The sequence below is a fragment of the Stegostoma tigrinum genome, chromosome 4 (genome assembly GCF_030684315.1).
Source record: "Stegostoma tigrinum isolate sSteTig4 chromosome 4, sSteTig4.hap1, whole genome shotgun sequence".
Taxonomy (NCBI): Eukaryota; Metazoa; Chordata; class Chondrichthyes; order Orectolobiformes; family Stegostomatidae; genus Stegostoma; species Stegostoma tigrinum.
Window position 1 is genome coordinate 39,904,005 of NC_081357.1, and position 14,358 is coordinate 39,918,362.

The 14,358-nt window shown below is 42.9% G+C and overlaps 1 protein-coding gene across 9 annotated transcripts in view; it reads right to left on the reverse strand.

The window, feature by feature from the left end:
- Nucleotides 1-2,071: 2,071 nt before the first annotated feature.
- cnr1 (cannabinoid receptor 1) overlaps nucleotides 2,072-14,358 on the reverse strand; it is a 37,464-nt gene continuing 25,177 nt past the window's right edge. For all 9 annotated transcript variants that reach the window (XM_059645284.1, XM_048530896.2, XM_048530895.2 and 6 more), the window contains one exon: nucleotides 2,072-5,878. In XM_059645284.1, coding sequence (XP_059501267.1) covers nucleotides 4,410-5,878 — 1,469 coding nt within the window. In that variant the 3' untranslated portion in view covers nucleotides 2,072-4,409. The remainder of the gene's footprint in view (nucleotides 5,879-14,358) is intronic.

Consider the following 14,358-nt stretch of genomic DNA (forward strand, 5'->3'; position numbering starts at 1 on the left):
ACAATAAATGCTGGTCCAGCCAACAATACCAAATACAACAAAGTGATGTCACAGCAGTTTCAGCAACGACATCCTTACTGAAGGACAGTTGTTGCACGTACTTTTCCTCCCTGAGGTTTAGGTAGGGTCACTGGCCCCTGAGTATCCTGGGTGGAAATGGCCTCATTCCAAGAGCCATTGTCGACCATTAACTCAGCCTGTTCCTGCCCCACCGAACTCATCTCCACCTATCTAGATTCCATTTTCTCCCCTTTGGTCCAGGAACTCCCTACCTACGTCCGTGACATGACCCACGCCCTCCACCTCCTCCAGAATTTCCAATTCCCTGGCCCACAACACCTCATTTTCACCATGGACGTCCAGTCCCTACACACCTGTATTCCGCATGCAGATGGCCTAAAGGCCCTCTGCTTCTTCCTGTCCCACTGGCCCAACCAGTCCCACTCCACCGACACCCTCATCCACCTAGCCGAACTCGTCCTCACCCTCAACAACTTCTCTTTCAACTCCTCCCACTTCCTACAGACTAAGGGGGTGGCCATGGGCACCTGCATGGGCCCCAGCTATGCCTGCCTCTTTGTAGGTTACAAGGAACAGTCCCTCTTCCGCACCTACACAGGCCCCAAACCCCACCTCTTCCTCCGTTACATTGATGGCTGTATCAGCGCCGTCTCTTGCTCCCCAGAGGAGCTCGAACAGCTCATCAAACTTCACCAATACCTTCCACCCCAACCGCAAGTTCACCTGGGCCATCTCCAACACATCCCTCACCTTCCTGGATCTCTCAGTCTCCATCTCAGGCAACCAGCTTGTAACTGATAATAAAATGTGAGGCGGGATGAACACAGCAGGCCAAGCAGCATCTCAGGAGCACAAAAGCTGACGTTTCGGGCCTAGACCCTTCATCAGAGAGAGAGAGCTCTCTCTGATGAAGGGTCTAGGCCCGAAACGTCAGCTTTTGTGCTCCTGAGATGCTGCTTGGCCTGCTGTGTTCATCCAGCCTCACATTTTATTATCTTGGAATTCTCCAGCATCTGCAGTTCCCATTATCTCAGCTTGTAACTGATGTCCATTTCAAGCCCACCGACTCCCACAGCTACCTAGAAAACACCTCTTCCCACCCACCCTCCTGCAAAAATTCCGTCCCCTATTCCCAATTCCTCCGCCTCCGCTGCATCTGCTCCCACGATGAGGCATTCCACTCCCGCACATTCCAGATGTCCAAGTTCTTCAAGGACCGCAACTTTCCCCCCACAGTGGTTGAGAACGCCCTTGACCGCGTCTCCCGCATTTCCCGCAACATATCCCTCACACCCCACCCCTGCCACAACTGCCCAAAGAGGATCCCCCTCGTTCTCACACACCACCTCACCAACCTCCGGATATAACGCATCATCCTCCGACACTTCCGCCATCTACAATCTGACTCCACCACCCAAGACATTTTTCCACTCTCTCCATGACTCCCTTGTTCGCTCCACACTGCCCTCCAACCCCACCACACCCGGCACCTTCCCCTGCAACCGCAGGAAGTGCTACACTTGCCCCCACACCTCCTCCCTCACCCCTATCCCAGGCCCCAAGTTGACTTTCCATATTAAGCAGAGGTTCACGTGCACATCTGCCAATGTGGTATACTGTATCCACCGTACCCGGTGTGGCTTCCTCTACATTGGGGAAACCAAGCGGAGGCTTGGGGACTGCTTTGCAGAACACCTCCGCTCGGTTCGCAATAAACAACTGCACCTCCCAGTCGCTAACCATTTCCACTCCCCCTCCCACTCTTTAGATGACATGTCCGTCATGGGCCTCCTGCAGTGCCACAATGATGCCACCCGAAGGTTGCAGGAACAGCAACTCATATTCCGCTTGGGAACCCTGCAGCCCAATGGTATCCATGTGGACTTCACCAGCTTCAAAATCTCCCCTTCCCCCATCGCATCCCAAAACCAGCCCAGTTCGTCCCCTCCCCCCACTGCATCAAACAACCAGTCCAGCTCTTCCCCTCCCCCCACTGCATCCCAAAACCAGCCCAGCCTGTCTCTGCCTCCCTAACCTGTTCTTCCTCTCACCCATCCCTTCCTCCCACCCCAAGCCTCACCTCCGTTTCCTACCTACTAACCTCATCCCACCTCCTTGACCTGTCCATCTTCCCTGGACTGACCTATCCCCTCTCTACTTCCCCACCTATACTCTCCTCTTCACCTACCTTCTTTTCTCTCCATTCTCGGTCCGCCTCCCCCTCTCTCCCTATTCCAGAACCCTCACCCATCCCCCTAATATCATCCTATGGAAATGCCAATCAGTGCACACATGTCTCTTTGCAACTGTTTTCTGCTGAAGCTTTGAAGTTAGCAATAAACCTCTTCTGCAACTGTCATAGAATCATAAAATCCATGCAGTATGGGGGCAGGCCAGTCAGCCCATCAAGTCCACACCGACATTCAGAAGAACATCCCACCCAAATCCACCGCACTACATTATAACCCTGCATTTCCCATGGCTAATCCAACTAGCCCTCACATCCCTGGACAGTATGGGCAATTTAACATGGCCAATCCACGTAACCTGCACATCTTTGGACTATGTTAGGAAACTGGAGCACTCAACAGAATCCCAGGCAGGCACAGAGAGAATATACAAACTCCACATAGACAGTCACCCAAGGGTGGACTCAAACCCAGGACCCTGGTGCTGTGAGGCAGCAGTGCTAACCACTAATACACCTTGCCGCCTGTCATGCTACTTCCTGTAGAACTTGGAAACTGAATCACTAATAAAAAGAAGTCTAATACTTAAAAGAAACCAGAGGAGAAATTAACCACCAGCTAACATGCAAGCAGTTGATGATCCTTTGAACCAGAGAAGAGGTTGTGGTGGTGTAGCGGGGCAAGGAAAGCATACATTCAGATATGCAAGCTTAGGAGGAGCCTTAGCTCCTGCGTTGAGCTTCAAAAATCTACTGCTGACATCAGCATTGCTTGTGATTGATATTGTGACCTTTCTGCTCTGTATACTTCCAATGGATGCTCACTCGGTGCGTTAATGTCAGCACAATTCAGCTTGGTTCATGAGCACCACTTTGATGCTCTAAGGGAATTTCATTGCACCCAGAATTCAAGTGCGAATGAGCCCAATTTAGTAGCCCACCACACAATATTATTTTGAAAAACAGCTTCAAGTAACTTTTCAAAATAGCTGTGCCCCTGAATACAGAACCACCTGAGTATTTATTTCGATCGACAACCAAATTTGAAGAATAGTAGCATTTAACCATCATTGTGACATTTTACTGAAATATATCAATCATTGGACCATTGCTTATTTTTAAGATTACTCCAAATTAATGTAACTGTTTGATGCTACTCTGAATGCTTTTATCTCGGATATCAACATACCTAAATTCAAATTATAAATCAATCTGTGGCAACCAATAAGGAATAAAATAGTCCATTAAATGGCCCATTGGCACTGAAACCATTAGTTAGTTTCATAATTGACTCTTTTTTGTCTAAATTGCTTAATCCAATATTTGAAAAGTAATGGATCTGGCAATTAGGTTATGTCACACATCATATGACAAACTTGTGTATCTTTATGTGTATAGATATTATATATGTGCAACATGCACTGTTACACATTCAAAGAAATCAGCAGGGTCAATATCTGCTACATCACCAAGAATTAAAATTTTGCTTAGCTGCTGGTAGGCAGGGAATAAATTATTTCATTTTTAATAAGCAGATAATTAATTTGTGAATTTAAATATTAATTCAACAGGGAATACTCCTCTGGTTACATCAATAATGAGTCAATTAGTGATTTGTCTCTTATGATCACCATATATTGTAAGGGCAACTCACTGTGTTGCTTTATTCCGACAGTTATAATTGGAAAGATGTAGGCTTTGCCAAATTTAGTTCAGTCCTAACTAGGTGTGGGTAAACAAGCCAAATAAATTACCAGGACCAGGACAGAAAAGCAGCAACACAAAGATAGCATCATCCACGAAGTGAGTGCCCTTGCAATACTAGAAGTAGCCACATCAATATTGCATGTGACAGATATTAACTTCCTTGACATTCTTAAAAGAACATCCTTGTTTCAAGATAGTTCAGGGACTATCCTTGAGAATGGCTTTTTAGTGAGACCTACTATATTGCCACATATAGTTCTGTTTCACTTTTACTGTACAAACCAAGTTGTCAGTGAAAAGCTTGGTTTTGGTTTGCCATGCAAAAGCCAATTGGATGGATGCGGTTTCTAAATTGGCTTTGCTGCATTTCCAGAGCTACTGCTAATGATATCATTGCAGAAGAGCTGCCTAAGTTCTTTTCGATACGATCTTTACAGGAAAATAATTAAACCATTAAGAATTATTGTCATTGTGAATGGTCAGACTCCTCCATTCAGACAGCCTCAGCTGATGTCTCTGTGGAGACTGAAATAGCCACTTGAGCTACTTTTACAGTGCTCTTGATGCAGGTCCTGGCAGCTGTTTGCATGGTGCCGGGATGATTCCCTTGTTTCTGTTGGCAGTCTGACTCCAGGCTGTTTTCTAGTGGCTGAGCTGATGCCCCCTTGCAGGAACAGAGCATGCTGCGAAATGCATGCCTCAGATCTTTGCTCCTTAGAGCATAGATAATAGGATTAACTGTTGAATTAAGTAAGCACAGCATACTGCAAAAGGCAAATATCGTCTTTACCAGCTTATTCATCTTCCCAAAGACATCGTAGACCATGATGGCTAGGAGTGGACCCCAGCAGATGATGAGGACGACCAGAATAAGGACAAGTGTCTTGGCCAGTCGGATGTCCATGCGTGCTTGATCAAGACGAACAGTTTGCACTTTGCCACCCTCTGTCACCTGTACGATTATACTCTTCTGAGTGCCACGCTGGATCATGCGTACAGCATGAACATGTGCCTTCCACAGAATGTACACATAGGCGTATATGATGAAAAGCAGCAAAATGCTTGTAACACCGATCCAGAACATCAGGTAAGTCTCATCAATGAGAGGAAAGATATCTGAGCAGACAGAGTTCAGTTTTTTACAGTTCCAGCCCAATAGAGGAAGCACTGCGATCATGATTGATATGGTCCACATGACAGTAAAAGCAATGACTGCCTTTGGCCGTGTGACAATCCTCTTGTAGGCAAGGGGCTTGTGTATAGAGATGTATCGATCAATGGCCGTCAGGAAGAGGCTGCCCACTGAAGCTGTGAACGAAGCTGTAACACCACCAAGTTTGAACAGGAAGACATTGGGACTGTCTTTCCTTTGGAATACATGGAAGTCTACAAAACTATACACAAAGATCACACTGCCCAGGAGGTCAGCCACTGCCAGGCTGCCTATGAAGTGGTAGGATGGTTTGTATCTGAGACTGCGAGATCGGATTATAACACACAGAATCAATACATTCTCCAGCACTGTGAACGTTCCCAAAGTCAAAGCCAATACAGCAATTGCCATCTGTTGGGTAGGTGTCAGAATCATAAAGCATTCCATGTCCATAAAGTTTTCTCCACATGTTATTGTCGATTCATCATTTGTAACTGATTGGTTGTACATGTAATTAGTACCATTTATGGAATCATGGAGGTTGGCATTGTATAAAAGCTCCTCTCCTGCTGTCATTTTTTCTAGATAGGCGTTGCCTTTTCCTAGGGAAGAATGTAAATTCTGAGTGACATATCCAAGTTTTGTCATGTTGAGGTCTACTTTAGTGTCATCATACTGTACTTCATTGGATGCAATGTAAAGGAGATCAGTAGTGATGGTTCGGAAGGTTGTATCCGAAAGAGCTTCGAGTAGAGACTTCATAATAGCTTTCAGTTTGTGAAACGTGTAGGTCGTTTCTTTCCAAAAGGCTACAAGTTGAAGTGGGAAAAAAATTAGGAAAATAGAAATTACTGGACTGGAATTTTTAAAATAATATATTCATTTACATTGCTGCACAAAGTTTATTCTTTGCAAATCTTACTTTACACTTCTGGTAGAATGACAGAGAGAAAATTTTCATCTGAAGAGGTCAAACGTTTGTTCATCAGAATAACTGCATATAACCAGAGTATGCACGTAACTATGATTGATTGCACACACACAATTCATATACGAGACCATCCTCCTATGAGACTCACTGCATTTTTCTTGAGAGAAAAACAATTTCTATTGTGCTATTATCCTTTCCTCATCTGCTTGAAGTGTCACATTGCTTTTATCAAGAGAAATAATACCCCAATTCTTTCTGTATTTTGCAGAAACATTTTAAATATTGACTATTAACATTTCACTGTAATGTACTATAATCAAGTTTATAATACATTATTAATATTTGGGATCTTGGGTGCTAAACTAGAGGAAAATGGACTTAATGTTTCAGTCCTGCAATGGTCTGACTGCCCTTTTTAAAAAGTCGGAATATCATTTTGAACAGTGAATTCAATAGCATTTACAAGAAGTCAGGTGATTTGAGCCAAATGACCTGCAAGCCACCAGAAGAGATAATTGCAAAGGTGTTTGCTGACTTGAGTTTTACAATCCAGAGAGAGAGGCAAGCTGGCAGTAGGTTTATGTACAAAAAACAGGTCCATAACAGCAGAGGTGCAGTTAGTAGCAGTCTCCAGGTACTCACAGCTGGTTGGAAAGCCTGAGAAACTTAGAAGTGTGAGAAGAAAGATCCAAAAGCAGAAAGTGGTATCAGAGAGGAAGACATCTTACAAGACTTTTGAAAACATAAGTTAGTGAACCTATGTTAAGGAACAAATGAGCTGAGTTTGTAGACTTTTTTTAAAAGAATCTCGGGGAGAGACATTAGCGCAAGAAGATAGTGTCAAGTGAATGTGCAGCAATTTTACTGAAAGGAAATAAATTACTGATGTCCTTGGTGAGCAAGATGCTTTAGTAATGAGATAGGAGTGATGCTTCACTGGTAGTTGAACACGTGTAAAGTTATTGCTCGGATGAATGGGATGAATCTTTCTTTCTGACATTTGTATTGTGATTTATCCGAGAGCTCTTGTCTTGTGTTATACTGTTTGTGTTTTTCTTTTGTGCGATGAACCCTTATGTACTTCTGTTAAAAGTGCATTGGAATATGTTTAGTGTCTGATTTCCATAGTAAATCAAAAGTAAAATAACACTTACGGCATCTCAAGTCAAGTTTTTCACTCTGGGATCTGATGTGTCCAGTATTGTCATCAGCTGGGATAATACTATGCTGGTAGGTAGAAGCCATTCAGTTTGTGAACAGATTTTGCTGTAGACTAGAGTCCTTTCCATTAGTCTATTGTAAGTCCCAACACATTTTGAATTCATTGACAAGGTATTATGTGATAATTTAAAGTCCACTTCTTCGAGCATGTCTAATTCTAGGTCAGAAAATTGAAGTGATGCCCAATAATGCTAGAACATAGGTAAACATGTATTCTTACTGTGTCAGGCATGACTTGTTAGAAGCACTCTTGCCTCGTTCCAACAGCTTATCAATTCAAGTTTCGTTCCAGAGTTTGAGCACAGCTTTTTAAGCTGACAACCCAGTGCAGTATTGACTGAGATGAGACATTAACCATTTTGGAACGCTCAGACAGATCTAAAAGAACTCCTGCAACTATATTGAAGCAGAACAGGAGATTAATTCTGGTGACATGACTCCAGACATCACAAAACAGATATCTGATCAGTAACATGTTGTAACTTTACAACAGTGACCGCACTTCAAATTCACTTCATTGGTTGTAAGGCGCTTTGTGAGTTCCTGAAGTCATGAAAGCAGCTACACAAATATAAATTTCTTCTTTGTCTGTTATAAATTCTTAGAGAGAAGTAACAGCACAGAAGCAAGACAATTTGACCTGACAGATCTATATTATGTTTAACATGAGCCTCTTCCCATCTCATTCATCCAATCCCATAAACATTACCTTCTATTCCTTAATTGCTGATGTGCTTATGTAGGTTCGCCTTAAACATGTCTCTTATACTTGCCTTAATCACTCCTTATGGCTCTGGATGTGAGTTTGCTCGCTGAGCTGGAAGGTTAGTTTTCAGACGTTTCGTCACCATTCTAGGTAACATCATCAGTGAGCCTCCGACGAAGTGCTGGTGTTATGTCCCACTTTCTATTTATCTGGTTAGGTTTCCTTGGGTTGGTGATGTCATTTCCTGTTCTTTTTCTCAGGGGATGGTAGATTGGCTCCAAATCACTGTGTTTGTTGACGGAGTTCCGGTTGGAATGCCATGCTTCTAGGAATTCTCGTGCATGTCTCTGTTTGCCTTGTCCTAGGATGGACGTGTTGTCCCAATCAAAGTGGTGTCCTTCCTCATCTGTATGTAAGGATACTAGTGATAGTGGGTCATGTTGTTTTGTGGCTAGTTGATGTTCATGTATCCTGGTGGCTAGCTTTCTGCCTGTTTGTCCAATGTAGTGTTTGTCACAGTTCTTGCAAGGTATTTTGTAGATGACATTCGTTTTGCTTGTTGTTTGTATAGGGTCTTTTAAGTTCATTAGCTGCTGTTTTAGTGTGTTGGTGGGTTTGTGGGCTACCCTGATGCCAAGAGGTCCGAGTAGTCTGGCAGTCATTTCGGAAATGTCTTTGATATAGGGGAGAGTGGTTATGGTTTCTGAACCCGTTTTGTCTGTTTGTTTGGGTTTGTTGCTGAGGAATCGGCGGACTGTGTTCATAGGGTACCCATTCTTTTTGAATACGTTGTATAGGTGATTTTCCTCTGCTCTTCGTAGTTCCTCTGTGCTGCAGTGTGTGGTGGCTCGTTGGAATAATGTTCTAATGCAGCTTCGTTTGTGGATGTTGGGATGGTTGCTCCTGTAATTCAGTATTTGGTCCGTATGTGTTGTTTTCCTGTAGACGCTGGTTTGAAGTTCCCCATTGGCTGTTCGCTCTACTGTGACATCTAGGAATGGCAGTTTCTTGTTGTTTTCCTCCTCTTTTGTGAATGTTATGCCAGTAAGGGTATTATTGATGGTCTTGAAGGTTTCCTCTAATTTGTTTTGTTTAGTGATGACAAAGGTGTCATCCACACAGCGGACCCAAAGTTTGGGTTGGATGATTAGCAGAGCTGTTTGTTCGAGTCTCTGCATTACTGCCTCTGAGACTCGAACAAACAGCTCTGCCAATCATCCAACCCAAACTTTGGGTCCGCTGTGTGGATGACACCTTCGTCATCACTAAACAAAACAAATTAGAGGAAACATTCAAGACCATCAATAATACCCTTACTGGCATAACATTCACAAAAGAGGAGGAAAACAACAAGAAACTGCCATTCCTAGATGTCACAGTAGAGCGAACAGCCAATGGGGAACTTCAAACCAGCGTCTACAGGAAAACAACACATACGGACCAAATACTGAACTACAGGAGCAACCATCCCAACACCCACAAACGAAGCTGCATTAGAACATTATTCCAACGAGCCACCACACACTGCAGCACAAAGGAACTACGCAGAGCAGAGGAAAATCACCTATACAGCGTATTCAAAAAGAATGGGTACCCTATGAACACAGTCCGCCGATTTCTCAGCAACAAACCCAAACAAACAGACAAAACGGGCTCAGAAACCATAACCACTCTCCCCTATATCAAAGACATTTCCGAAATGACTGCCAGACTATTCAGACCCCTTGGCATCAGGGTAGCCCACAAACCCACCAACACACTGAAACAGCAGCTAATGAACTTAAAAGACCCAATACAGACAACAAATAAAACGAACGTCATCTACAAAATACCTTGCAAGAACTGTGACAAACACTACATTGGACAAACAGGCAGAAAGCTAGCCACCAGGATACATGAACATCAACTAGCCACAAAAAGACATGACCCACTATCACTCATATCCTTACATACAGATGAGGAAGGACACCACTTTGATTGGGACAACACATCCATCCGAGGACAAACCAAACAGAGACATGCACGAGAATTCCTAGAAGCATGGCATTCCAACCGGAACTCCATCAACAAACACATTGATTTGGAGCCAATCTACCATCCTCTGAGAAAAAGAACAGGGAATGACATCACCAACCCAAGGAAACCTAACCAGATAAACAGAAAGTGGGACATAACACCAGTGATTCATCGGAGGCTCACTGATGATTTTACCTAGAATGGTGACGAAACGTCTGAAAACCAGCCTTCCAGCTCAGCGAGCAAACTCACATCCAGAACCTCAACCTGAGCTACAAATCTTCTCAAAACTCGCTAACTCCTTATGGTATTAAGTTATACATTATAATGACTTTCTAGATAAAGCAATTTCCCCAGAGCTCTCTATTAGTTTTATGAGTGACCATTGTGCATTTATGGTCTCTTGTTTTGGTTTCACCCACGAATGGAAACTTCTTCATCATAAATATTCTAATCAAACCATCTCATTACATTAAAGCCCTCTATTTGATCGCTTCTAGAGAACAGATCATCTGCCTATTCAATACTTCCTGAAAGGTATAACCTCTCAGTTCTGATTGTATTCCACTACATCTTTATTGCATCTTCTCCAGTGCCTCTATGTTCTCTTTTATAACATGAAGACCCAAGTTGATTGCAACCAGATAAAAGTTGGAGGAGTGATGATAGAGGTGGATAAAGTAGCTAAGTAGTTGACAATGCTGGGGTGTAGTGCGTGAGCTGAAGTAACTGATGCTGAGTCAAGTCAGACATCACAAAATCTTTAGCTGTTACGTCTAAGTGAGGTAAGAGAGTATGGAACACCAGCAACATGGCTGAGAACACCAAATTGTGAATGAATAACCTGCAGGATATTCCTGCTCATTGGTGAGACCAGGGCAATGTGTACTAGGCAGGCGGAAAGGCTGAAGAGCTCCACCTTCATTATCTCAGGTGTCTTCTGAGCATCTCTTGGCCAAATAAAGTCAACCAATTCAGAGGGGTTAGAGTATGCTAATTCGATCAACATGCACTCATCACCAACCCAATACAATTTCTCCCCATTTCTAAATGATGTACTATATGTGCTAACTCACTTCGTCTGCTCCTTCCCATCTGCATCTCATATTCTAAGTCTGGTGAACTCTTACAATTATTCACTTCAAAGTTCAACTGCATTCCCAACAATCTATCATCTCTCAACCTTCCTGTAGAGGTTAAAAAGTTTATAATTGTGGTATCATTAATTATGTCCACGCCCACTATTTCTTTACTCTCTCTTTAAATCATTCATTCAATTTTCTATTCTGTCTAAAGCATCAGAACTACTGTTAACAAAATCATCACAAAGTTTGTTAGTAATTGTAGAGCTTAGATATGTGAAATTATCAACAACCTCAGAACTACATTGTCAGTGCTGATAGATAGCTCCGACAGTAGCAATATCCTGGACTGTGACATTTGCCTTCCTGATGCATATTACCAAACTAAATTTTTATCAGATTGCCTGTCTATTTGCTGGTGAATTTATTCCTCAGTATGGCATGCTAGTACAACATTGTCGATGGAAAGAAACTCCATGAAGAATATATGATGTACATCTGCCTTGGATCTTAAAGATAAAGGCTGTACAGCTTTCTAATTGTTTTAGTATGTGAGTTGGGATCCTTTGTAGATGACCTGAATGCATATGACAATGGCAAAGAGAAGAATACAGCAAACAGAGTAATTGCCAGAAAACAACTTTTTGATTCCACTGCAGATCTCAAAGGTTCCAATGTTGCCTGCTCAAATCTGATCATATCCATCCATTTATTGTGGAAAGAGAACAAATTAAGCAACTTTGGTAGGTAGCCAATTTTCTGCAGCAACTTAAAGAGATCGGCTCACATGGTTGACTGTCTCACTGAGATTGTTGAGGGCAATATGTCGTGGTCTCCTTTGTTCACAGCATTTCTGTTGCAGCCTGGACTGAGAAATTATACTAATTGCAGATCATTCAGTTCTGAAACCTGCTGGGATTCTGTGTAGATGTGTTCAGTCAAGATCTGCAGGCTGGCAAGCAAACAGGAGCGAGTACATTTTTTAAGATGGTCAGTGATGAGACTCCTCAAAGCCATTTCAATTGCTGTGGTCACCCTTGTTCTGGTTCTTTTACAGATCCATAGTCTTTCATCACACATAATCTGGGCACTACAGATGCTGCAGGAATGCTGGTTTCTTGCATTGTATGAGATCAGGTGATATATCTTCAGCATCTGAAAGATTTGCTCATGGATAGCAAGTGACTTGATTTGCTAAACTTCTGTATCATTGGTTTGATTGCTGGCTCTGCTTTGTCTAGAATATCCTCAGTGACATTCTTCTTCCCAGCATACAATTTATGGCATTTTACCGATTCTCCGATTGTTTATTGCAGATAATGACTACCTGTCCTCCCTCTATTTTCAATTGAGCCATTTTCTTTACCAATGGACCTGATGTCATTTTGATACCTTCATAAACGCCCCTGATAGTTCCTGCATCAAAGTATATCTGGATATCCTGGCAAAGTATCATCCAGTAGTCATTAGTTTATCACCAAGCAGTTTGTTGAATGTTGTTTTATGCAGTTCTTGGTTTATTTATCTCCATCTCAGTTGGAACCCTTATGACTATTAAGAGCAGACTACTTGACTTTAGTGACCAAAGTGATGTTAGTCTTGAATCAATCAGCTTTCCTGCTCCTCTGATGTTGCTTGGCCTGCTGTGTTCATCAAGCTCTACACTTTGTTATCTCAGCACTTGTCAGCTCTTTCGTGCCATATGTTGAGGATTTTGTATTATAGTTGGTGTCTCCAAGTATTTTTCATTTCAGTTTTGCATTCTTTGAGGAAATGCCTGAAAGCATTTGTTTAATTAACTCAAAGAATTTTTTCCTAATATAGGTAAGTGGTACAATTGATATTGATAGAAGGAAAGTATTGCTGCTCAGACTTAAAAATTCATGTGTTGCATCCTAACGCTGGTTGAGATTAGGGAGCAACCTGGTTTGCAGTCAGTGCTGTGGTAACTGTGAGAATGCCATTCAACAAGTCACATTGGGAATGATCAGCTCCAGTTGATGCCAATGCCCTGGTAGTGAATAACTACCTAGTTGTCTTGACTTGTTCTGAAAGAAAGTATATGCTGTATAAAGCTTTTGTCAGACCGTAATGCCCAGGGCAGGATGGCTGTGCCCCACAGTCCATGCCAACTATGAAATTCCCCAGTAGGTAATGAATAGGTTTTTTCCCTGGAGGATTGAAGGCTGAGCGGTGACCGTATAGAGGTTTATAAAATAACAAGGGGTATGGATAGGGTGAAGAGCCAAGGTCTATTTTTCCTAGGATGGGGGAATCCAAAACCAGAGGGCATTGGCTTAAGGTGAGAAGAGAAAGATTTAAACAGGACCCATGATGCAACCTTCTCACGTGGAGGATGGTGCATGTATGGAAAGAGCTGCCAGAGGAAGTAATGCAGATGGGTACATTTAAAACATCTGGATGGATCTATTATTAGGAAGGGTTTAGAGGCCCAAATGCTGGCAAATGGGATGAGGTCAGATTGGGATGCCTGGTTGGCGCAGAGAAGTTTGACCAAAGCATCTGTTTCCTTGCTGTATAACTCTCTGGCTCTATTTCCCAAATAGTAGCAGGATCAAACTTCTAACAGAATTGGTCTTTTGATTCTGTACTGGAGCATTTGTGATGTTAACTGGTCCTGCTTGAGTTGAGAGGCAGTTGTAGGGGCCACATTCTGAGCAGCTGTGAGGCTCTATCATCAAGAATAGTATATTCCATAAAGTAATGCCTACACCTTATTCTTTCATTTCCTCTGAACTCTTCCCTGCCAGATGTACATGTAATGTTTGTGTTTTGGCGATCTGCTCTCAGTGAGCCTGGCAATGAAGCTGTGTCCACAATCATTCTATTCAGTTCCATGTTGATTACATCTGCCATGCATGTCATTGATCAGCTGTGAGTTGTCTGTCGTTCGTAAGCTCATCCCATGCCTAATGTTCCAGTTTGTCGATTGAAGAGTTGGCATCCTCTTTTATTTTGTTTGTTTGCCTGATGTGATGGATCCTGTCCATTAGTTTGGCAGGCACTCTAAGCTCCAAGCACCCAACAGAAGCAGATGGAAACATGGTGGGTTAGCACCTTACTGGGTGGGACTACACAACTTGAGGTCCTAGCTTGCTAGCCAGTGGGACACAATGGTTCCTCCAACTGTCAGAGCCAGCTTGTAGCAACTGTTCCTCCACTGTTCAATTTGGGCATCTGCGGGTAATGGTCTTCAGCAGAGCTCAGAGTATCCTCTACAGGCTCAAGACTCGGCCAAATTTATGAAGTCCACAGGCTGCTCAAAAGATAGGGTCCTCTGCATGACCTCCCCAATTGAGTTTGCAGGAATTT